The following is a 26,010-nucleotide window of genomic DNA, read 5'->3' on the forward strand; positions in this document are numbered from 1 at the left end:
CTGCATCCTGGCCAAGAATGAAGCCAATAGGTCAAAATCCATAGGAGTTTGTTAAAGTTCAATGTGAGTAAAAGTGAAAAATGGCCAAAATTTGGCCCTTGACCCAAAATGGCCGCCTCCCCGTGCATTTTAGGAGGAACCTCTAAGAGACTTTTTTGCCATCGTCTCTGTGTGTGTGGTTCTCCGGCTGCACAGCAGCACAGAGGAAGACTCTCCAGAGAATCATAAAATCTGCCCAGAAGACCATCGGCTGCTCTCTGCCTTCTCTCCAAGAACTCCACAGGTCGGCTGCCTCAGGAAAACCAAGAACATTTTAAAAGACTCCTCACACCAGGTCACAATTTGCTCCAACTGGCTGCAGATAGAGGAGCATTAAAACAAGGACAAAGAAGAACAGTTTTTACCCAGTAGCCATAAGGGCATTAAATGCCACCTAGAACAATTTATCACCCAGTTTTGTTATAATCCATGTCATTTTATTGAATGTTTATATAATAACAATACAGTTTGTCATTATTTTTGCTGCAGAATATGCCAGAAAAAAATAAAGCATCAATAAAAATGTTTCACATCTCTACGAATCCAAATGTCAAGAACTAAATGATCACATTTAAGAAACAACAATTTCTCAGCTTTCTAGAAAATAAAATCCCTCCAGTCTTTAATTCTAGTTTAGGACCGTTGTAAACAAATATTTTAGTAATTGAGAAATCTATCGACTATTCTTACAATTAATCAAGTAATCAGATACAAAAAAGATCAAAATAAAACATTAGTAAATCTAACATAACAGCAGCATTAGTATCACATATCAACATCAGTCCAATTTTTACAGTTGAGCTTCCCTAACAATAACTTTTCTGTAGTTTAGAAAATTAACTCGTAACAATAATAGCTCACTTTACAAGTTAACCTGAAGAAAAAAAAAAGCGATGGGATTTAACACCTTCGTTCGTCACACACAGAATCTCGTCTACCAGCTACGTGTCGCCACGATGAGCTCCACCACAATTTGTTGAGACCAGGATGATATGAAATAAATTTCCAATTCGTCCATAAAGCTACATTTAAGTTATCTAATGCGCAGCCGCCTGCAGTGTTCAGTCTATCCGCTCACCTGTATAAATACTCCTGCAGCGCTTCCTCTTCCCCGCTGTTCGCTCTGAACCGCCACCAGGCAGCAGCTCCAGGAGGAGAAAAGACTACCAGGCATCGCGCCAGTCATTTAAAGGATGCTGATTGGTTCACTGATAAACGACAAAGATCCGGACATTATCATCAATCAATAAAATCCTCCCAGGCCGAACTTGAAAACTGGACGATATGCTGCTAACACTTAGCTTTCGTCAACAACTCAGGCGGAAGTTAGAGCTCTGTACGATGCAAGGAATAATCTAGCTGGAACATGGAGAGCTAAATAATAAAATATAACTTAGTGAAGCTTCAAGGCAGATAAATTTTCTTTGAGGAATTTAAATGATAAAGGTATGTGAATCACTTGAGGAATCGTTTCCATCATATTCTAGTTTTTAACCAAATCAATTTATAGTTAAACTCAACATAGGACACACATGGAAAACAATTCTACGGCTCTTCTACTGTGTGAGTCATCATGTGCAGAGCGAAATTACCTATTCGATTAAAACTTTTTTCACAATACACACATGGAAATGGGTTTTCACCTGTGTGAATAATCATGTGCCGAGTTAAGCCGTTTTTTCCACTAAAACTTTTCCCACAGGTCACACATGAAAACGGCTTTTCACCAGTGTGAATCACCAAGTGATCAGTTAAAGTCCGTTTTAGACTAAAACTTTTTCCACAGGTCACGCATGAAAATGGCTTTTCACCAGTGTGAATCCTCATGTGCTGAGTTAAATTCCGTTTTTCACAAAAACTTTTTCCACAGGTCACACATGAAAACGGCTTTTCACCAGTGTGAATCCTCATGTGCCGAGTTAAACTCCATTTTAGACTAAAACATTTTCCACAAGTCACACATGAGAAAGGTTTTCTTCTTTCCTGATTTTGGTTCTCAGCTTCAGCAGCTTCCTGGAAGATGACTTGATTCCTGTTTAGTTCTGATTCAGTGTGAGATGTTTTTAGTTCTGATTCAGTGTGAGATGTTTGCTCATCAACAGGAACCAACATGCAGGTATCAGTCTCCTGTTTCAGCTCAATCTGTTCTTCGCCATGACTGCAGTAAACTTCTTCCTCTTCCACTTTTATCTGATGGTATTTTAGATCCTCCTGCTCTTCTTTTATCTGATGGTATTTTAGATCCTCCTGCTCTTCTTTCATCTGCTGGTGTTCTAGATCCTCCTGCTCTTCTTTTATCTGCTGGTGTTCTAGATCCTCCTGCTCTTCTTTTATCTGCTGGTGTTCTAGATCCTCCTGCTCTTCTTTTATCTGCTGGTGTTCTAGATCCTCCTGCTCTTCTTTTATCTGATGATCTTCTGGTTCTTCCTGTTCTTGTTTCACCTGCAGAGGTTCTAACTCCTCCTGGTCCAGAGTGGATCTCCTCTCCTGGTTACAAACGTTAGACTGCAGGGAATCTGGAGAGGGAAACGGAGGAAAAGAGCAATTGTTAACTTTATTAAAGTAAATTGGAGAAATTGCTCATCATTTACGACAGAAATGAAAAAAGAAAAAAAACACACCTAAAAATTCAAGAGCGTAGACTGAGAGACAGATCAGTCGACAAAGCCAGCTGATAATTGGAGAATTCTCAAATTAACGAATATTAAAAAATATATTTTTATTATAAAATTATTATAGTTACCATTGTTATAAATTTTATTATTTCAAGATATTACTTAATTTCCATTACTTACATTTGTATTAAAATTTTATTTTACTTCACTTTATACCTCTGGGGTTTATTTACAGAGTTTATTTGTAGATTAATAGTTGTTTAGGTTTTGTTACTTTGCTATTTACTTTTCTAAATTAGACAGGAAGAACTGTGGGTCCATGTTCTGTCAGTATAGGTACTGGTATTGGACCAGCATGCACTGGGTTGGGCCTGTGGGTTTTGACCAGAGCAGGACAGGAAACAATGAAAACTAGTGATGGTGAGATGAAGCTTCATGAAGCACTGAGGAACTGCATCCAATCATTGGACTCCTGAGCCGATGCACTGCGGTGCTTCACATGCTCTACTGGGACATCAAGGGGACAATATATGTAAAATGGGCAAAACAACATGAAGCCTTACAATGAATAAACAAGTAAAAGATGTTTCTCATTCTGATACATAAATTCTGATTAATCTGGTTGTATGAATCAATGGCTGGATCAAAAGGAAAACTGGAAACAAACAGGAGAGAGAGAGTTGTGACTGGCTTGTTACTCGCTATGTGGACAACAATTTATTACTAAAAAATAAAAACTTTAACTGCTCGGGTTCAGGCGAGTTCTCCGTTTTATGTACTTCATAAAAATCCTCCTGGATTACTCGACATATCACTAATGAAAATTTTGGTTTTGTTATTTGGACATTGAACTTCTTTTATCAATGTAACTGGGTGTATTAGTTGAAAACAGTGTTTCCATGAAGTAGCTGTAAATTCCCACCCATATTGGGCCCATGAATGCATCTTTGCCCCTTTTCCCCATAGACATATATAAAGAACAGACTCTTCATGGACCACTCTCGCCTATTGTCACTGACGAGATTTAGGGCGGCCATCTTGGAGAGGTCAACTGCTCCACTCAACCTTATATGTTTGACAGGCTCAATGACGGATCAGTGCATTTATCAATCATAACTTACTAAATACTAAACACCTTTCGAAGTAAGCTGATGTCACTTAACCTTGCTAAAGCTACTAATAAAATATATATATGTTAAATTTTGTTGATTGTGGACATTGAAATTAATTCTGAGTCCGGAATTACTGATGTTGCTTCTGATTATTGTAAAGTCTATGTTCTAGGAAAATGGTGGCTCCATAGGTTTCTTTGGTGATGAGTAAATAATCACCCTGGGGTTCAAGCCGAGCCACTAAAATCTATCTAGTCAACAAGTGCTTGTTATTATAAGGGAGAGAGCTGCCATTAACAAAAGTGATTATTGAGGTTAGGTAACCGTGAGAGCTACTCGGTTAACTGCCTTAATAATTGAAAAGAGTGATAACTTTTGGATCGGAGGCAAACAGAGGCTAGAGGAGTCCTCCCGCCACCAGCTTAAACAGAATGTTTTCTAGACTATCCATGGAGTAAAAGTCCTCGGATCTAGAGACTTTCCCAACCCATTAACTGGAGAGCTGGTCAATAGTTAGTCTATGAGAATTGAGAGGGTTTAGGTGGGGCTGGCTATTGCGCAATAACAGACAATATGCAGGTCTGGCTGCAAGGTTTAGTGTTAACCAGTTTGTAGAATCAGAAGTAGGCACGGCATGGAGTCATGATTGGGGTGAATAATTGATGCAACTGATGCAAAGAAATTTGTTTATATTGCTATTTATTGCAGTGGCAATAATAATAATAATAAAAAAACTAAAATAAATTGCTCAAGAGAAACAAGAGGGGGAATAAAAACAAAGCAAACAATTATTAATAATAATCAGTGATACTTGAAATCCTAATAGAGTCCAAAAGAAGTCCAAAAACAAGGGGAGAATAGTTTCGTTCCCTTTGATACCCCTTAGAGTTTGGTTCATTTCCTGTGTGGAGAGTGTAGTTCAGTTTTCCTACCACCAGGTGGTGTTTCGGTAGCTCACCATCTTCCGACATCAAGTGAGTCAATGGAAGGGGGAAAAAAACCTGACCTAAAAAGCCAGGAAACACACATTAAGTTCATATATACATGTTTTATTTATATAAGCTAAATGGTGGGGGGGGGGGGGGGGACAGTTAAATACATACTTGCTATGTATTGACAACAACTTCATAAAAATGGAAAAGAAAAAAAAAGTCCTTTTCAAAGTGCACTTCATAATTCAGGTTCAAAATTGCTCAAATAAAATAATTAGCAGTCGCTACAAACAACAACTAATAATAAATCAAATCAATCATCTTAAGAATGTGATTGATCAAAATAGCTACAAACAAAATCATGTTGGGTACCAGACTTCATTGCTGCACCAGCATGGAATGCAATAACAAACAAAGAAATCATGAAAAATAATCTAATCTAAAGTTAGAGGGGAAGCCTTTAAATATTAAAGGTGTGGTCTTTAATTCGGTAGCTAATGCTAACTGGCAGAGCGTCGCGGAAATAACGCTCTACTATATATATGTAAATGATATTTACTCACAGTCGAGTAACGGATTGTCTGAGGAGGTGGATGCAATGTTAACCTGTTCTAATCAGGAAGCTATACCAGCTGTCAACGAATCCCAGCCTGGTGTGTATTGCAGCAGCTATATTAGCGGCGCTATTGTTGCAGATCAACATCAAGTCAGGTGGTATTCAACAACTCACCGCAGATCCTCATGTTTTAGGGATTAAATTATTCAGTGATGAGTCAATTTGGAACTTTCAGGTTGTTTTATGAACAACAGACGCCACAACCAACAGTGAGCAGCAGCACAGGGGAAAATCCGGAAAAACACATGAGGATCCCAGATCTTGAAGGGAAGACTTAAAGGGAAGGTGGTTGGGTCACGGCGGTCACGTGGGTTACAATGGGCTGTGCATAAGACTGACACTACACTGTCATGAACATGAAAGAGTCTTTATGAATGTCTGACTGTTGTCATGAAGGGACATTCGATAAATCATGACACCTTTAATGAGAAGCTACTTTAAAAGTTGGATTAAAAGTCCACTAAAATGGCCTATTTTGCATTAGTGTCATTATTTACAAAATAATGATACTTACAGAATGAAACGTCATGACACCTATTAGTATGTTCCTAACAGGTGTTTATGACAGTCTCTTGTCAGTCTTATGCACACCCCGTCAAATAGTCTTACCCACATTTTTTCAAGAGCCAATATACTATAACAGAATTGTACAAATTGTCAATACATTCAAAGTTTACAGTCAACATGCTAATGAAAATTAGCACAATAAAACGATAGGTACACTAGAGGAAATGTGAAAAATATTTCACCAAGGACAGAGTATTGTTTTAATACAATGTCACAGTATTCCAGCATTACTGCCAGACAAACTGACGTTTCTCCTTCCTAAAAACAGTGAGGATCAACGACAGAACATTCCAGTTCACTGCACTTTACAGAAACCTGCAGAAAAGAACAATAGAGCAATTAAACAAAGAAAGCATTTTATTTTAAAGAGTACAGAAAAACAGCTAGGAAAAAAAGTAAGACTTACAATTTTAAGACGTTGTGGACTTGTCATGGATGTGGCATCATCAGAACTGATGATGATTGGGACCGGATGCCTCAGGTGGAAAAACATTTCTGGGTGTCTTCTTGGCCTGTTTATGTTAGAAGTAGAAAAAAATAGTAAGCAATGTCATAGAATCAGTTGATGTTGGCAATAAGTATGAAGCTGTTTTACGTGTGGACTTAAGGAGACAAACTACCTTAAAACCTTTCCATCCATGATCTGAACACACTGATCCTTGCAGGGTGGTGAGGGGGGCTGGTGGTGCCCATCTCTAGCAACCATCAGATGAGAGGCAGGGCTCACCCTGGACAGGTCACCAGTCCATCACAGGGCCCTGAAAGCCAACAACAAATAAAATGTATGAAAGATAAATGCTAGATTTACAAGAGGAAAAATTATGTCCAGTTATCTATAAATCAAATCATGTTTATTAAGCATTTGGTGTTGGTAACACACCAGTTTTTGCTGTTAAAACTGTGGCCAGCTGCTCAGTTAAAAAAAAAAGAGTCTTACACGATGAAGACAATGTGGAGGTTCATCCTCAGAGCTGGTTGTTGATCTGGTGGAGCCAGAGCTTCTTCTGAGACAGGAAAGTCTTTAGTTTTCCTAACACCTGATTTCTCTGGCTTCCTCTTTCGTCTTCATTTGCTTAGACTGTAAACATATGTTGAAGATAAAAACATTGATGAAGGAGTTATAACAACAACCTTACAATATCAACGTCTCTTTGGCATACTGAGCTCGATTAAAACCAGGTTAAGTTTATGAAGAAAACTATTAAGTCTCAACAGAGAGCCTTTATGCAGTTATAACATGAAGCTGAATGATTGTTATAGTAATAATCATAAAAGTCACAATAAAATTCACAAAATAATTATGTCTGAAATCAACGTAAGTTTGCTTATCTCTACTGTTTGTAATTGAACAAAGATAATTAGCATTTTGAAACAAACTTACCACCAGCTAGCAACACGTTAGCAGCCTTCCTCCCTCCGGGCTCTTTTCGTGACCCACATTTCATTTCCATCCGGTTGTTGTTCAGTTGTGTTTTCGTCTAACATACTTTTAGTATGCTTCGTATATATTTATAGGTAGTACACTTAATACTTAGTATACTTAAAATATACTTACACAAATGCAAGTATATTTGAAATAAACTAAAGTACTTTGGGTACTAGCGTAGGGTTTGCCTATTAAAAATTAGTTATAAGGGAAGGTAGCAGTTACTAAAATGATCCTGGTGAATAAAGTTTCTATATTTAGACCTCAACCTTCATCCAAACGCTGGTGTTTCCTACCTATCCGGTGTAAGATAATCCAGGAAGTCCTGGAGAAATCCAGCAGTCTGCGCTGATCGTCCATCTCTTCCTCAGACTTGACGATGATTCCTTTAAACTCTGTAAATGTTTCTTCAGCAGGATTAACCGCTCGTTGATAAACTCGTTTAAGATGGACTGAAGACATTTTTAGAGAAACACTGGAAGATTCAACTAAACAGACTATGTGCTGTCTTCTTCTTCTTCTTCTTCTTGGTTTTAACGGCAGCTTGAATCCACTATTTTTGCACTACTGCCATCTATCGGGTCCTAATATCTCTACCTCAAATTTCTTTAAACTCTGTGAAAGTTTCTTCAGCAGGATTAACTGCTCGTTGATAAAGGTGTTTAAACCATAGACACAATATAAGGATAGACGCCTCATGGACCGCTCTGGCCTATTGTCGCTGACGAGATTTAGGGCGGCCATCTTGGAGCGGTACTCCACTCCACTCAGCGTTATGTGTTTAGCAGCACAATGACGTATCAGCGCATTTAATCGATCATAACACACTTTTTTGTTTCTGTAAACCATATTCAAACATCTATCAAAGCAACATTTATAAACAATTGTATTTTTTAAGTATGTTTTTAATACATAGTCCATCATATTTAAATATGCTTAGTGGCTATAACAATAGAATAGGAATGGAATATTCTGATATCGATGTATGAAGAGCATATTACAAAGCACACACCCGTTCATAATTTATTTAATAAATTATTTAGTAATATCAATACATATTTTATATAACTATACAAACACTAATAAATAAAGATTAATAATGGCACAAATAAATAATGATTAATACTGAATTATATATACACTGCTAAAAAAAATAAAAGGAACACTCAAATAACACATCCTAGATCTGAATGAATGAAATATTCTCATTGAATACTTTGTTCTGTACAAAGTTGAATGTGCTGACAACAAAATCACACAAAAATCATCAATGGAAATCAAATTTATTAACCAATGGAGGCCTGGATTTGGAGCCACACACAAAATTAAAGTGAAATGTTCCCTTTATTTTTTTTGAGCAGTATATATATAAACATGTGTGTATGTATATATATACATACATATACATATATATATATATGTGTGTGTGTGTGTGTGTGTGTGTGTGTGTGTGTGTGTGTTTTTTTCCAGCCGACGAGTCCAAAATCCGATGTGAGATTCATCCGTGCTGCAGTGAATCCGTCTCTCTTTATATCTCCCTCTTCTTCCTCACATCGTGTCTTTAGGAAACTTTCAAAACAAAAACGGAAGATTTAGGATGTATCTTACTTTTGACAGAGTGAAAGAATATAAATAATAGTCTTTACCACCTGTGTAAACTTTGCCAGTGAATGTTATAACACATAATATAAGTTTTACAATATGTGTTATATTGTTTCATTTCTAATATAGGCCCTTGTGTCAGATAATCTAAGTCAATTTTAGAGAATAATTAATTTTTTTTAGATTTACGGAATCTCAGTTAGCCTTCATAGCGGGGCTGAACCCGTATTACACCAAGCACTGTAGCTAATATTAGCTGGTATCTCACCGGTGGACATAAATACAGTAAAGTAATATTCTAATCACAATATATACACAATAATATGTCCATCTTACTTGTGAAATGCTGTCTGTGGAGCCCTCACATCATTAGTCCATCAATCAGAACAACAATATCCCTCAGTGCTGAGGCATCTTCTGCTGTTTTGATTGAGCAAAGTAGGAGGGTATACCGCTCCAAGATGGCCGCCGTATTTCCTGCGCCGGAGCGGTCCATGAGGCGTCTATGCTTATATTATGTCTATGGTTTAAACCAGGGGTGTCAAACTCAATTTCACCGAGGGCCACTTCAGCATATTGGCCACCCTCAAAGGGCCACATTGACGGTACAAATCAGGAGTGCCCAGCTGCAGTCCTTCAGACTGCAACTTTTAGATGCATCCCTGCTAAAACACACCCCAGGCAAAAGGTTGACTTCCCTCATTAGCAGCAACTCAGTTCTGTAGAGCCTTATAATGAGTAAATGATCTTGCAGATGGTAGCTCTGGAAAACTAGACTTGGGCACCCCTAGCATAAAATGTATGAAAATACAATGTTAAAAATAAATTGAACACCTCATATTGTTAAATAACTCTTTGGAGCTTCTGGTTAGGAAGCGCATTCGAAACCTTTGTTTGAAATGGAGCGTTAAATTCAAGTCTCCATTACAGACCAGAGAAAACTAAAGAGAATGCAACTTTGTGTTAATCCATTTGAGGAGCCGGCAGTTTATCTTGAGGAAATAAATGACGATGCAAAAGTTAATTAGATTGTAACATGTGCAGTCTGCTGCTCAACCACTGCGGAGGCAGTTACGTTATGCCACTGCGAAGAATTAAAAACCGCTGGGAGTAACTCATCCAGCGGATTTAACAAATGGAGCCTTCTGGGTTCACGTTACCCAGGAGAGCGGGGCTCTGGAGGAGCTGCAGACGTAACATCTGTCCGTTTCGGAGAAGCGGAAAAAAAAAAATCCTTAAAGCGCACACCGGACCCCGCAGGGTAAAACACTGAGTTCAGTTTATCTGTTTGGATCAGACAGATCCAACTGACTGATTAATTAGCGCAGATTTTTCTGCAGATTTGAACTAGGAGGAAGTGCGTTCAGACCCCAGCGGGTGAAGTGATGCTAATTTAAGTGAAGTCGCTTAATTTAATTTATTAAAAGTTATTGGAGTGGTTTTTTTGTCACTACGGAGAAAAATGTAGATGCATTTATCTGCTTAATTTGTGATGGGATCAGGATTCACGGTGAATATTCACTAAACCGCATAAAATGCGGCTAAATAGCGATGTTAATATGATTATAATTTCACGGATAAAAATAGTACAGGACCGATTTTTTTTTTTTTTTTTTTTTTTTTATGTTGTCGGTCAAGATAACGGATAACAAAAAAAGTCTTGCGCGACCTGCCGCCCTGACACCAACTCACACACATCTTCATTCACAGTCTTACTTGTAAATCGATTTTTCTTTTCTTGGACGTTTTGATGTCTCAGTTTTATTCGCTGGTAAAATCAATAAGCAGCTTGAGGTGACTCTGCTGCTCTCTAGTGGCGAGAAGCCGTAATGTTGGCTGGTAACAATCGGAATGCATTATGGGAGATGTAGTTTGTCGTCAATTCGTGCTCAAAACCTATTTTAAGTCAATCATGGACCTATAAAACGCTGGGGGGCCACATAAAATGACATGGCGGGCCACATGTGGCCCGCGGGCCTTGAGTTTGACACATGTGGTTTAAACACTCGAGTGTTCAACAAAACAGACCATCCGCCATCTTCTTTCCGCTTCCTCAGCCTTCTCTTCTTCTTTGGGGTTTTATGACGGTCGGCATTCATATTGTTGCATTACCGCCACCTTGTGGTTCATACGATCATCACATCTACATATTTCTCATTCAGTGCGAGTTGCGGACAGTGAAACACACCTGGGAGGGAGATTGGTGACTGGGGATGATTCTGGCAGCAGCATATAGCGCATTTATGGGGTTTTTACAGGCTGGTGGCTCAGCCATCAGGGCTACTGGCCTGGTGGCTGTTATGTTTCTGGGTGGGTCTGAGGTAGAAATGGGTTATTGGGATTTTGGGGGTGTATTGTCTGGGATCCTGGCTGAGCCTGGAGGTTTGGGTTCTGAGGCTTTGGGTGCATGAATTGCATTGGTGGGCCATGGAGCCTCTTAAGCTTATTGCCATTTACCTGCTATTTTTCATGTCGACTATTTGCCACTACAGAACCGGAACGACAGTTGATACTTTTTGTTTTATTTTATAAATAAGCTGATTGCCGGTGCTGCTCTGACAGAAAACTCATTAAGAGGTCCAACCTTTAGAGGAGCTGGCAGCACCGACTGGTATAGAGAGTGGATCAGAATGTCACTCTAGGATTAAATTGTGTTAAATAGTTGTATTATTTTTAGATAATAAAGTAATATCCCATCAATTTTACTTTTCCAGTTATTTCTAAATAAAATCAACTACATTTAACTTTAACTGTATTTAATTTTTGAGGCTTCATTTCTTTTTACTTTGTGCATGCAAAAGTTAAAAGACGTACACAATTTACAAAAGTATGCAATGAAATATAGAGAACATAGCAAAGACACTAAGAAAAGGGAACTCAAAAACATAACTTATATAAAATATAATAAATAAAACTGCAACAAAGGGATGAATATTTTAGGTTTGACATGCATCGGTGAGCAATTCCATTAACATTTCAGTCAAGTATTCATACATTTCAATATATTTTAGAGATTCCAAATACAATTACAATTTGGATTTTTAAAAATGTCAAAAACTGGGGATGATCTTCGCTGTCTTTGCTTATGAATAAAGAATTTTGCCAGACAAAATATCAGATTTCAACAGTTCTAGATTTTTGTTTTTCGATAATACTCCAACATTTTACACATTTCTAGAAATAGATTCTGAAAGTGCAAGCAGTTGTTTCTCTCAAGTATAATGTACAATTCTAATAACCCTTCCAAGGATGTTGTTCGTTTGGTTTTTGTGAAAATGAAAAAGCCAGGATGGACCAGTGGCACTATAAGCCCAACTTTACCTCTTATCCTGGATTTTGTAATCTTACTGTTGTGAAACAACCTTCTGGTGTTTCCCAGTCCTGATTTGGATCATTTTAGTGCAACAACAAAGCAAAAAGAGGAAATCTGTATGGAGGTGAGCTGGTTTTTACAGCACTGCATGAACCTCTGGCTAATGAATGCTGACACCAGCTAACATGTGATTTGCTAGATAAAATCCAGCAGTTAAACGGGTCAAAACTGAAAAGTTTCAACAAAGTATTTCTTTGTAAACAAAGAAATGGGCTGCTGACGGTAATGCCTATTTTTCTGTATATTAAATCGCCTGTACTTTAGTCATTTCCCCATTAGCACACAAACTACTGGAAAGTAGCGACAGCTGCCCAGAAAATAGTTACAAATAGTTACTTTACTTAACAGATTAATTTACTGTTACCCAACGTGATGTAGCATTTAAGCTAACATTAGCTTTTGTTTAATTGGGACAAAAAAGCTAAGCTTAACTTACTCAATGGACTGAATTAATGTTTACCAACATGCTATATGCTAACTTACTGCAACATAGTAATGATAGAATTTAAGCTAACATTAGATTTTTAGCGAATTTGTTTTACCTAAAAACTAAACCTCCCTTATTTAATGGGTTAAGTTGTGTTAACCAACACGCTAGCGTAAGCCAACATGATATTAATATTTAAGCTAGCAGTTTCTTTTTGACTAATGTTAGCTTACACACTTATTACTGCACTTTGGGTTAAAACTCATTGCTCTCTTTAACACTAAAATTATTCAATATATATTATACTTTACCTTTGCAACCTTGACTCTGCACTTGAACTCAAATATTTCTGCATATTTCAGCAGTAGCGTTCAGCATTCACTGCATTTTCAAAGGAAATCCAAGTGATCAAGTGACTTTGTAAGGACTTAATCAAACTTATATCTATATGTGTAGAGATTAAATTAGTTTCAACTTTAAAAAAAGATAGTGATCTTCAATAGAAAACAGCCACAGCAGAAAATAGAAAAAATATACAACTAAGACAAGCAACACAACAAGTTATTGGAGACAATAATCACACATACTTTGTGAAATCAAGAACAATCAATGAAGGAAAATATGTTTATATTGAATGTTGCATTTTCTCAGTAAAAGGGGAGGTTAATTTATTTGAAAAGCTTTTACATAGACTGGTTAATATATTTTGGAACAAATAACAGCATCAGTTTCAGTCTAGTTTTGCTTTAAAGACAAACCTATTAAATAATTTTTATAGAGTAAATTTCAAAGTGCAAAACAGTAAATGAAAATCTACAATTAGGGTACAACAGCACATTTTATTGTGGATTAAAAATGCATTAAAGTAAATCTCATTCACCCCACTCATTCTCTCCATTCAGAATAATACAAATCAATCCTTTAAGTTCATATTGTACATCTTAAAGTATCCAAATGTCAAGAACCAAATGATCACATTTCACAAATTAGAAAATTAAACAATTTTCCCACTTTATAAACAAGAAAATCCTCCAGTGTATAACTGCAGTTTTCATCTAAATGACTTTTATAGTAAACCTCAACACAGGACATACATGGAAAATAGTTCTACAGTTTTTCACTAGTGTGAATCCTCATGTGACGAGTTAAATTCGTTTTTTTACTAAAACTTTTTCCACAGCTTCCACATGAAAACGGCTTTTCACCAGTGTGAATCCTCATGTGCTGAATTAAATCCGGTTTTAGCCTAAAACTTTTTCCACACCTTCCACATGAAAACGGCTTTTCACCAGTGTGAATCATCATGTGACGAGTTAAATTTGGTTTTTTACTAAAACTTTTTCCACAGTTCACACATGAAAATGGCTTTTCACCAGTGTGAATCCTCATGTGCTGAATTAAATCCGGTTTTAGCCTAAAACTTTTTCCACACCTTCCACATGAAAACGGCTTTTCACCAGTGTGAATCATAATGTGATGAGTTAAATTCGGTTTCAGACTAAAACTCTTTCCACAGCTTCCACATGAAAACGGCTTTTCACCAGTGTGAATCTTCATGTGCTGAGTTAAATCCGGTTTTAGCCTAAAACTTTTTCCACACCTTCCACATGAAAACGGCTTTTCACCAGTGTGAATCATAATGTGATGAGTTAAATTCGGTTTCAGACTAAAACTCTTTCCACAGTTCCCACATGAAAACGGCTTTTCACCAGTGTGAATCATCATGTGACGAGTTAAATTCGGTTTTAGACTAAAACTCTTTCCACAGTTCCCACATGAAAACGGCTTTTCACCCTTGTGAATTATCATGTGCCGAGTTAATAGCTGTTTTCGACTAAAACTTTTTCCACAGCTTCCACATGAAAACGGCTTTTCACCCTTGTGAATTCTAATATGACGATTGAGAGTAGATATGGCAGCAAAACGTTTTTCACAGATTACACATGAGAAAGGTTTTCTTCTATCCTGATTTTGGTTCTCAGCTTCAGCAGCTTCCTGGAAGATGACTTGGTTCCTGTTTGGTTCTGATTCAGTGTGGGATGTTTGTTCATCAACAGGAACCACCATGCAGGTATCAGTCTCCTGTTTTAACTCAATCTGTTCTTCATCCTGACTGCAGTAAACTTTTATCTGCTGATCTTCTGGTTCTTCCTGTTCTTGTTTCACCTGCAGAGATTCTATCTCCTCCTGGTCCAGAGTGGATCTCTTCTCCTGCTTACATAGCTTCTCCTTGTAAATGTTATGTTGTTGGCGATCTAGAGAAGAAAATAGAAAAAAAGAGGAATTGTTAACTTTGACTGAAGTAAACGAGAGAAGACATTCAGACATTAACCCATTTAATACAAAATTTGTCACTGTAATTGTTTAAGTGCAAGTTGTAATTATTGCTATTATTTAGGAATTATTACATTTTATGTCGGTTATGTTAGTGAAATGTATTTTTTTATATACTTTCATGAGATTTTTAAACAGGGCAAACAACATCAAGAAAAATAAATAAAATAAAAATCACAATAAAGACAATAAGCAGCATTCAGAACAGAGAGGTCACCAAGGGAGACAGCACTACAACACAAAAAGATAAAACTAAAACATACAGATTTTTGACAAACAGGTCACAATGTATGTAAAATTCTATGAAGAGTCAAATAGGCAGGAGTTTCTTTCCAGATTTACCAAGTCCTGCCGAACCGCCAGCACCAAGCCCCATTCACCACCCCGAATAATGAATTAATGATACTCAACTTACTTTCTAATTCCTATATATATCAATTATTTCAAGCAATATCTTTGGATTTGTTTTCCTGGAGTGTTAGGCAGAAGGTAAGCATTTCCATTTCACATATTTCTTCTACAGTGACTGACCAGTCTCTCAATGTCAGTGAGCTCCCATTAAAAAACTTTCTTGTCATTGATTTCTTTCCTGACATCAGTAGCATTTTCTAAAGGTACTTATCCTGAGTGTTGAGTTCATTTGGTAAACTACTTAGCCATATCATTTGAAAACTGTACTCAATTTCAAACCCAAGAATAACTTTTATCTCTTTGGCTACCTTTAACCAAAAGCAGTAAATCAATGGGCAGCTCCAGAAAATATGAAAGTGTTCAGCCGTCACGTTGTTACATCGTCTCCAACAAAGCCCATATTCAGCTCTCCCGGTCTGAGAGTATTATCTGTTGGGGGTTATAAAAAACCTAACAATATTCTTCCATGAAAATTCCCTCCAATGTCCTGAGCCAGTGGTGGTGGAGTTAGTTTGGCTTATATGTTTAGCCACTCGTCCTCCGTCAGCGTTATTTTTGCCTCCCTTTCCCATCCATTTTTAATATATAATATTGATGTTTTTTTATTAGCTTCTAAGCACACACATAGTCTGGACAGCCTCTTCTTAGAAGATTTACCTTTATAAGCATATATAAGGATATTAATGAGGTCCTGATAATTTTTTTCCAATATTTTAATGTCTTTATTTATCTCTTGGTAATTGTAATGTTTTATAGCATACCCTTGGTTTCTTATTCCGCCATATAAACCTGGAGACGGTCCGGTTCCACTCATTAAACTGCTTGGTAGGAATTTCTATTGATAAAGATTGAAAAAGGAACAACGGTTGAGGTAAAATGATCAATTTTATGATTTCTATTCAGTTGCACAAATGGAGACATGTCAGTTTTATATTCAGGATTTATTTTTGCCAGTGGGAAAATATGTAAACTAATTTACACTAATCTAACCTATTTACAAAAAAAATTTAAACTAATGGCAAGCATAACCTATAATAACAAGGCATGATTATAAGTGTCTTCAGAACCATTTTAGATGGATGATCAGTGCAGACTGCAGGATTTTTCTAGATACATGAAGATTAAATGCCACATCATGCAGATGGCTTTGTCTTAATGTGCCAACCTCACCTGGTCATTTTATCAATGAGGCAAAGTCAGGTGAAAACTTGTCATGCCCAGATGTACATCCTGGAGGAACTTCTGCCTGTTCCACCAGACCAAGCACGACACTTGAGCCCCGTCCTAAGCCAGTTCCAGGTCTGGCATCATCTTTCAGTAATTCAGTGCACTGAGCATAGACCACACTTTGTGGAAAGGGTCGCCTGTTGGCGGAGTGGGAACTCTTTTCCAACTGAGGGAGAGACAGTGATGTAGAAGACATCCTTTTGAGGTACTTTCAGGTCTAGACGGGCTAAATCATCTCATACTGTTAAGCTGGATTAACACCCACACAAAGAGCCAAACCTCGGAACCCAATCACTTCCCCCCTGGCGAACTCATCCCCATCCCCACCACTAAGAGCTCCATTCAACCATTTATTCATCATCAGTCACACTGTTACTCACCTACTCTGTCTCCAGTGTTCCTGCTCAACTCTGCCACCAGGCTCCCGGACAGACGCACATTCATTATTCAGTGATTGTTCAATAAACTTTATTAATCTCTTTCAACTGTCTCCTGGGAGAGTTCTGCATGTGAGTCAGTGTCTGGACTCTGGGTTTTGGGTTGGGATTTAGTTTTTTTGTGCTTTTATGTTTTATCAATTATTGTCTAGTTCATTTTAGTTTTATCTTACAGGGTCGTTCTGGTTTCTTTATTTGAGGTATTTTGGTTAGATTTGTTTTATTCTTGTTTTCCTTATTTCATTGTAGTTTAAAGTTAGTTAATGTCTAGACATCGTTTAGCTAACTTTATCTGCATCAGACACCATTAGTCAACTTATTTATTTTTATTTGAAAAAACAGTTCAAAGTTCTTTGCCGTTTGGTGGTCTGTTGCCATGACTTTAACACACACCAACCTCTGCTCAGCAGCAGCTGCAGGCCTCGGTCGGTTCCGCCCAGGTGTAAAAGCGGCGGGAGCTTCTTCGCGCTCGTGTTGAGTTTAAAGGCGGCTCGGAAAAAACATGTCAACGGTTTAAAAGTTATAACGGCTGAAAAAAGTGCGGGGGACAGACATGGGAAGCGCGGGAGTCCCTAAAATAATAGAAATTCGGCCACTACGAGCCAAAGAAAGAAAGAAGAAAAGAAAGAGAGAAAAAGAAAAAGGTTTCCAGTTCAGGGCGGGCACGGCTAACGCGGGGCTGGTTGCCATGGTTACGTTTACTCTTCTTATGAATAACGGATGCATGCGAGGACACGATTATCATTATATATATTCAGTAGAAGACCTTTAAAGAACATATGTACAATATATTTTACTTACAGTTGATTAAAGTATTTTACTGACTTGCTCTTGTACAGGAAAAAAGTAAAGATGCATGGTCATGTGACCATTCACACTAGCTAGCTGAAACTGATATAACTTGGAGTAGACAACCCATAAGTTAGAAAATATGTCTGGCAACAATCGTTGCCGGCGGTACTGAACGGGACCAACCGCTGGTGTTTCCTACCTATCCGGTGTAAGATTATCTGGGGAGTCCGGGAGAAATCCAGCAGTCCGCGCTGATCATCCATCTCTTCCTCCGACTTGACGGTTATTTCTTTAAACTCTGTGAACGTTTCAGCAGCAGTTAACCAGTTGTTCATAAACTGGTTTAAGCTGAACTGAAGACATTTTTAAACATTGGCACATTAAAGAAAACAGACCATGTACTGTCCGTCTTCTTTCTCTTCAACGGCTTCGTCTTCTTCAATGTTTTTTTTTTCTTTTTTTTGGCGGTTGTCAAACAATGAAAACGCCACCAACTGGTAGAGAGTGGATCAGACGGTCACACAAGGATTACATACTGTTAGATAACTGCGTCCATTTCACATAATAACAGATAATCTGATAAATTTTACTTTTCGATTTATTTCTAAATAAAATCAACTAAATCCAATTTAACTTTAATTCTATTAAATTTTTGAGACTTCTTTTTCGGGGTTTTTAAATGATGCATGTACAGAACATTTCCTACAATACAGTGACAGCAAGAAATTCTAAATCTACAGGTAAATATTTCTTAGTTATCCCTCTGCTTCTTGTACACTCATATTTATTCTGACATTTGTTTAAATGTCGTTTCGATGCATTATCTTTGCTTTATGTATTCCATAAAAACTTTAAGCCTGAGACTGGAACACTTTTAACTTTTGTATCAACATTAACTTTTTTATAGCCTCATTTTTATTTGTTTAAGGTTTAAAATAAAATAACCTTGTTTTAACCTTGTGTTGTAACAAACTACCATAACAGAAGAGAATTTGGACAGGAACATATTATATACTCTGAAGATCCTGGCTGTCCTATGAGACTTTGTTGCTGGTTTGTGGGAGTTGCATATGTTGTGTCTGAGGGTCTGTGTGTAGTTTCTAACAAAATAAAAAAAGACGAAAGGACACATTAGGGCACATGGCAACATTCAGACAAAACAAAAGGCAAAACAAAGACATGAGTGAAGGCGGTGACATCATAGGACCATGAATCCACGTTGCTCAGCCTCCCGGCAGAAGTCTGATATGTTATCAAGGCATGTCCTTGTGAGCGCTCAGCTCCACAGCTGCATGGATAATAGGAGGGGGTGAGGTGAGAAGGAGCATTATGTTTACATATCATCAAGGAGATTGGAAATATGCAGCCCTTCCAAGGCCACACGGGGAAAGCCAATTCAGATAAAAGTGGAAATTCTAGACATCTAGGCAAATTCCGTAGCTTTCGGTGTGCTGCTACATCTGCTCCTTAGTCGCATCTTTTCAGGCCTGCTTCTGCCTCTCCTGGAGTAGGGGTGGTAACACAACTAATCTAATTACAATACTAAATCAGAATACCATTAAGTCTTTATTATTTATTATTAGTTTTGGCAGTAAACGATAAAAGATAAATTATCTTATAAAACATATTGTTTCATTTTCTTAAGGATGTAGAGCTAATTAAATGACAAGTTATACTTTTATACATTATAAATATCTCCATCTATTACAGGAGGAACAAAAGAAACCAAAGAAATGAGAGATGAAAAATAACATGATCAACTATAATAAAAATACTATTTGCAATGTATACGTAAGAAATTTAATTGAGCAAAAGTCAATAACAAACAAATGAATTAGGTTAATAGAAGAATTATCGTTCTTCTTCCTCCTCTTCAGATTCTTCTTCTTTTGGATTGTTTGACTGTCGGCATTCATATGGTGGCATTACCGCCACCTTCTGGATAATACGATCATGACATCTAAAGATTTCTCATACAGTGCCAGTTCTCATCGAAAAAACTAAAGTCTTCTCTTCCACTTGATTTAAATAAGACAAATACAATATTAGTATTCTGGTTCTCCACAAATCCATAGTTAATATTGTCCTCTGACTCATTTTTCATACATCTCACGTTTCGCTGTTTCTTTATAACACCAAATAAGAACATTTCCTACAATACAGTAACAGTCAGAAATTTTAAATCTACACATAATTATCTCTTAACCTGGAGTTGCCCCTCTGCTCCTTGTACTCTCACATATATTCGGTTGAGGGACATTAGTGACTCTGGGGATGACTTCTACCGGCAGCACATGGTGCATTTAGACGAGAGTGCAGTTGCTCCGATCTCCATGTTATTACAACTAAGACGAGAGAAAAAGTCATTTATTGAAATCAATCATACATACTGTGTACAATCAATGCATGAAAATTAGTTTGTGGTCAATCTCGAATTTTCTTTAAAGTACGAATTAATTTCATTTCATTTGAAAAGATTTTAAATAGGCACAGTAAGACTGGTTAATATAACCTGAACCAACTGACATCAGTTTCAATCTCATTTTGCTTTAAAGACAAACATCAACACAAATATAGTTTTGTATAGATTCATTAAAAACAATCACCCATTCCAGTACGTTCCATTTTTGTTAAAAAAAAGAACACTACAAAAGTAAACTCCACAAAATGTCTATTGTACAGAAAAATAAAAATAAATCCTGCTAGTCCAAACTCATTAGCCCAATCTCAATATGGCAGGAAGTCCATATCCAGTCAAACTTTGTTAAATTTGCCTCTACTGAACATTACTAAACCTGAACAATTTTGCCTCAGAATGACAGAAGTTCATAGATCCATGTTTCTGGTTTGGATGGTCCATAAATCTTTAGTTTTTAAGAACTGTAGTGAGTATTTGTCCCAAAACTTAAAAAAAAAAAAAAAAAACTCAAAGTAGACCATATGACTTTCACCCATATGAGTTCTGAGGTGCTCAATTAAACTATGTTTTTGACAAAAACACTTTTCACAGGTTGCACATGAAAATGGCTTTTCACCTGTGTGAATCCTCATGTGCTTAGTTACATTGTATTTATTAATAAATTTTTTTCCACAGGTCATACATGAAAACGGCTTTTCACCATTGTGAATCCCCAGTGAAACCCTGTTTCTGATCAAAATCTTTTCCACAGTAAACACATGGAAAAAAGGTTTTCACCTGTGTGAACCATCATGTGCTGAGTTAAATGCTGTTTCTGACTAAATCTTTTTCCACAGGTTACACATGAAAACGGCTTTTCACCCGTATGAGTTCTGATGTGCTTAATTAAACTATTTTTGTGACTAAAACACTTTCCACAGGTACCACATGAAAATGGTTTTTCACCTGTGTGAACCATCATGTGCTGAGTTAAATAATTTTTCTGACTAAATCTTTTTCCACAGGTTACACATGAAAACGGCTTTTCACCCGTATGAGTTCTGATGTGCTCAATTAAACTATGTTTTTGACAAAAACACTTTCCACATGTACCACATGAAAATGGCTTTTCACCTCTGTGAGTCTTCATGTGCTGGATTAAACCATATTTATTACTAAAACGTTTTCCACAGGTTGCACATGAAAATGGCTTTTCACCTGTGTGAATCCTCATGTGCCTACTTAAATCCGGTTTTTGACTAAAGCTTTTTCCACAGGTCATACATGAAAACGGCTTTTCACCAGTGTGAGTTCTCATGTGCTTAGTTAAATTGTATTTCTTAGTAAATTTTTTTCCACAGGTCACACATGAAAATGGCTTTTCACCAGTGTGAGTTCTCATATGAGCATCAAAAGCACATTTGGAAGGGAAACGTTTTTCACAAGTGACACATGAGAAAGGTTTTCTTCTTTCCTGATTTTGGTTCTCAGCTTCAGCAGCTTCCTGGAAGATGACTTGGTTCCTGTTTGGTTCTGATTCAGTTTGGTTTGTTTGTTCATCAACAGGAACCACCATGAAGGTATCAGTCTCCTGTTTTAACTCAAAAACATGTTCATCAACATACCAAACTGTTGATGAACAAACAGTTTGGTATGTTTGTTCATCAACAGGAACCAACATGTAGGTATGAGTCTCCTGTTTTAACTCAATCTGTTCTTCACCCTGACTGCAGTAAACTTCTTCCTCTTCCACCTTTATTTTCTGATGTTCTAGATCCTCATGTTCTTCTTTTATCTGCTCATGTTCTAGATCCTCCTGCTCTTCTTTTATCTGCTGATCTTCTGGTTCTTCTTGTTCTTGTTTCACCTGCAGAGGTTCTAACTCCTCCTGGTCCGGATTGAAGCTCCTTTCCTGGTTACATATCTCCTCCTCATAAATGTTATGTTGCAGGCAATCTAGACAATAAAACAGAGGAAAATGAAGAATTGTTGATTTTATTGAAGTAAATGAGAAAAGAATTTCATTGCTTGGGAGAGAAATCACCAGATAAACTTGGGTTCCCCGATTGCAGTATTCTGATTGCTGATTACAGATTTTTAAAAGTCTGACTTCTCGATTCCTGTTTTGACCAATAATCTGGAATTTATAAACTAGTAGAAGTTTTTCTGGATCTCGTTAGTTCTAACAGGTTTGATTCCTGTTCTGGGTTGAGTGAAGTATAAAACTAAATGTTCCTCAAGCGGGTTGGTGGATAGTAAGAATAAGTACTCTAGAATTTATAAACTAATAGGAGTTTCTCTGGCTGTCTGGTTTGTTCTAACTAGTAAGAACAACAGTAAATAGGATGAAATGAGAACAGTGGGAAGGATCTGGCAGATATCACAGGATAAGGCACAGACATGGAGCCAGTGAAAGGCAGTGACAATCACAAAGTGCGTTTATCTGTAGATTTGGAGTGTGGTCTTATCTAAGAGTAAGTCCTTGGAAGTGGCACAGATGTTGTCAGGAAGGGAGCAAGGACTATAAGAGTACAGATTATTAGGTTTGTATGTTATACTGAATGTTCTTAAAGGGCCGGTTGTGCCAGAATGTATTGATAAAACCCATTAGACTGTTATCAATAAATTTTCCTTTCTTGCTCTCAGTGAAGGCAGATACTTTTTTCTTCTGCTCCCTCCCTGCCTGCTCTGTTTTTGTCTCGTCTTTTTCTATATTTTTGGAGCCTTTCTTTGCACATCCTCCAAATGGGCAATGATCTAAATGGATCTGGTCAACCGGTCTCTCAATGAAATAGATCAAATTTTCTCAACGAGAAGTCTGGGCACAGGAGAGCCCTCTTGTCCTGCAGGGACACACCCAGCAGGATTCACCCTGGATTCATTCATGATAACAGGATTTCTGCTGATTGGGGCTTGTGGCTGATCGACAAATTTGTGACGGACTTGGCTGAACTAGCGAACAGTCAAACTGTTGGTGTGGACAGAGACACAAGTTGGATGCGAGTCTTGCTGAGACTCGCAGCCCAGCTGAGGACTGAAAAACTAACAGGATGGAATCGATCTTGGAGAAGTTGCTAGTTTCAGCTCAGTGGAACGATTAAACTAATCTGGATAAATGGGAACTGAGATGTAGCAGAGAGACTTTAGGGGAGATTGAAATTTATAATCTACCCGACCGAAGACTTTCTGTATCCAAATTGGCTTTTCCCGTGTTGCCTTGTGAATGCTGCATATTTCCAATCTCCTGGAAGATATGTAAACATAACGCTCCTTCCCACCTCACCCCCTCCTGTTTCCATGCAGCTGTGAAGCTGAGCGCTCCAAAGGACGTTCCTTGATGACATCTTATCAGACTTGTGCCAGGAGGCTGAGCCACGTGGTTTTATGGCCCTGTGACATCACCGCCTTCACTCATGTCTTTGTTTTGTCTGAATGTTGCCATGTGCACCAATGTGTCCTTTCCTCTTTTTATTTTGTTAGAAACTGTGGAGTACTCACTTTTAACCCAGAAAAGGAATTAGAACAAACTTGGAATCCAGAGACTCTAGTTTATTAGTTACTCTTTAACTTATTTTTCAGAAACCATACAGTTCTCACTATTTAGACCAATATTAGATTAATTTTTAGATTATTATGCAGAGAGACTCTTATTCTTGTAACCAAAAAAAGAAATTATAACAAACTTAGAATCCAGAAAAAAAATCTCCCAGAACAGGAACATTTAGTTTTTATTATTACTTAGAAACTGTGGAGTACTCATTACTTTTACAAATTTAGAGCATACTTAGAAAGTCCAGAAAATATTTATACTTATTGAATGACTTGCCTTTGCAGGTCAGATAGGCCCCTTCACTGTCCACTTTTAAAGCTTGTCTTAAAACCCATCTATTTTACTTGGCTTTCAACTCCAGCGGGATCTAGTTTTAAATTGTATGTTTGTTTTTAAACTGTAAGAGTTGTTTTTTAATTGTTATGTTGTGTTTTTATGTACAGCACTTTGTATCAGCTGTGGTTATTTTAAAGTGCTTTATAAATAAAGTTGGTATGGTATTTAGGAACCCAGAACTGGGATTAGAACTTGGAATCCAGAAAAACTACCTCAGCAATTACTTATTAGACTCCGATTCTTCCAACCCAGAAAAGGAACTAGACCAGCGGATACTTATTTATACTTATCTGGCAACCCTGAATAGGGTCTAGTTTATCTAGTTTGGATCAACATTATTAGATTTTTCTTCATTTGGTTTGTTTTTTGTTTGCATTTCCTTTTAATTCCTATAAAGCACTTTGTATTGCTTTGTTGCTGAAAATGTGTTATAGAAATAAAATTACCTTTTACCTTTAAACATCTGTTTGTTTCTGCATTCAACCTGTGTCTCTTAAAAATAAATATTAAGCATCTTTTCACACTGATCAGTCCATCTGGGATTTTGTGATTGTTTTTGCAGTGTTAATTTCTCTAATGTTATACGTGACTTTTTTTTTTTTTAAATCGACCAATGGTGAAAAAATTAGCAGTAAAATCAGAAAGAAATCTGGGAATCTGTTGATTTTGCGTAAAGTTTGGAGATTCGTTAAAAAACCTATTGATGCAAGAGGAACTTATTGCTATAACTTGGGAGTCTAGAGGGCCACATAAAAAGCTACAGCGGGACAGATTTGGCCCCTGGGCCTCGAGTTTGACACGTGTTTTAAATCAGTGGTCCCCAACCTTTTCATCAAGACTTGGAAATTTTGCTGCGGCCCGGAGGAGGAGAGAATGAACCGTCGGATAAGGCTTCTGCATGTTGGTGACTTAAGACTCACAAGCTCTACTCATCTCCTCTTCCCATCCGCAGCCCGGGGATTGGGGACCACTGTTTTAAACCATCGCTTTGCTTTATGTTTATAATCGTTGTCGTGCTGGAAGCTGAAACTCAATTCAACTGTATTTCTCCAGTTTTGTAATGCAACTCTCTTTATTAATACAGGAGGGAGAAGCATAAAAACTTAAACTGAGGTCACTGGCTTCATTTTATCTCTACATAAATTAGCCATTTCCACAGCATAATTGTGACGTCTGTGTTCATTTATATGGGAGGGGAACAGTTACTAAAATGATCATCATACAGAAATCTTCATACATTTAGACCTTAACCTAAATCCAAACGCTGGTGTTTCCTACCTATCCGGTGTAAAATAATCCGGGGAGTCCGGGAGAAATCCAGCAGTCTGCGCTGATCATCCATCTCTTCCTCCGACTTTGACGATTATTCCCTTAAACTCTGTGAAAGTTTCTTCAGCAGGATTAACTGCCCGTTGAGAAACTCGTTTAGACAAACTGTCGAAAATTCAACAAAGCAAACCGTGCGCCATCTTGTTGTTCTTCCTCCTATTCTTCTTCTTTGGGATTTTATGATTGTTGGCATTCACATTGTTGCATTACCGCCCCCTTCTGGATAATACGAGCAAATCGGGTGAAGTATTTTGCCCAAGGATTCGACAACTGAGACAAAAGGGGGAGGGAGGCGTTCAGACCGGCAACCCAGGGCCGGCTCAAGGCAAAGTAAACTAAGCAGCTGCGTAGGGCCCCAGGACTACCAAGGGGCCCCCTTAGTGGAGCAATTTTTTTTCTTCAGTAATAATTTCTATGTCATTAAAATATAAAAAAGACACAATCTCACTATAACCTGATTTGTTTTTACTATAATATATATTTGATA

General features: G+C 37.5%; 2 protein-coding genes across 4 annotated transcripts; both read right to left on the reverse strand.

Annotated features, from left to right (window-relative positions):
• Window positions 1–454: 454 nt before the first annotated feature.
• On the reverse strand, window positions 455–8,455 carry LOC106926850 (uncharacterized). 2 transcript variants are annotated; one of them, XR_015764537.1, is made up of 5 exons: window positions 7,263–8,455; window positions 6,819–6,959; window positions 6,502–6,639; window positions 6,288–6,393; window positions 2,461–6,196 (listed from the first exon to the last, which is right to left on the reverse strand). XR_015764537.1 is itself a non-coding variant. In XM_088009884.1 (2 exons), exons 1-2 carry the CDS (start codon window positions 7,767–7,769, stop codon window positions 1,585–1,587), a joined length of 1,137 nt encoding a protein of 378 aa, XP_087866010.1. In that variant the 5' UTR covers window positions 7,770–8,193; the 3' UTR covers window positions 455–1,584. The 2 variants fall into 2 exon arrangements, 1 of the variants encoding a protein (XP_087866010.1); XM_088009884.1 differs by lacking the exons at window positions 6,288–6,393; window positions 6,502–6,639; window positions 6,819–6,959 and having other exon boundaries at window positions 455–2,555; window positions 7,604–8,193.
• A 5,073-nt stretch (window positions 8,456–13,528) lies between these two features.
• Window positions 13,529–25,770, reverse strand: LOC148156493 (uncharacterized). Of its 2 annotated transcripts, XM_088009879.1 has the most exons (3): window positions 25,473–25,745; window positions 21,123–22,264; window positions 13,529–14,434 (listed from the first exon to the last, which is right to left on the reverse strand). In XM_088009879.1, exons 1-3 carry the CDS (start codon window positions 25,534–25,536, stop codon window positions 13,817–13,819), a joined length of 1,824 nt encoding a protein of 607 aa, XP_087866005.1. In that variant the 5' UTR covers window positions 25,537–25,745; the 3' UTR covers window positions 13,529–13,816. The 2 variants fall into 2 exon arrangements, with proteins under 2 accessions (XP_087866005.1, XP_087866004.1); XM_088009878.1 differs by lacking the exon at window positions 21,123–22,264 and having other exon boundaries at window positions 13,529–14,964; window positions 25,473–25,770.
• Between the last annotated feature and the right edge of the window lie 240 nt (window positions 25,771–26,010).

Source organism: Poecilia mexicana, unplaced genomic scaffold, assembly GCF_051168715.1.
Source record: "Poecilia mexicana isolate PSO_F unplaced genomic scaffold, ASM5116871v1 scaffold_11, whole genome shotgun sequence".
Classification (NCBI taxonomy): Eukaryota; Metazoa; Chordata; class Actinopteri; order Cyprinodontiformes; family Poeciliidae; genus Poecilia; species Poecilia mexicana.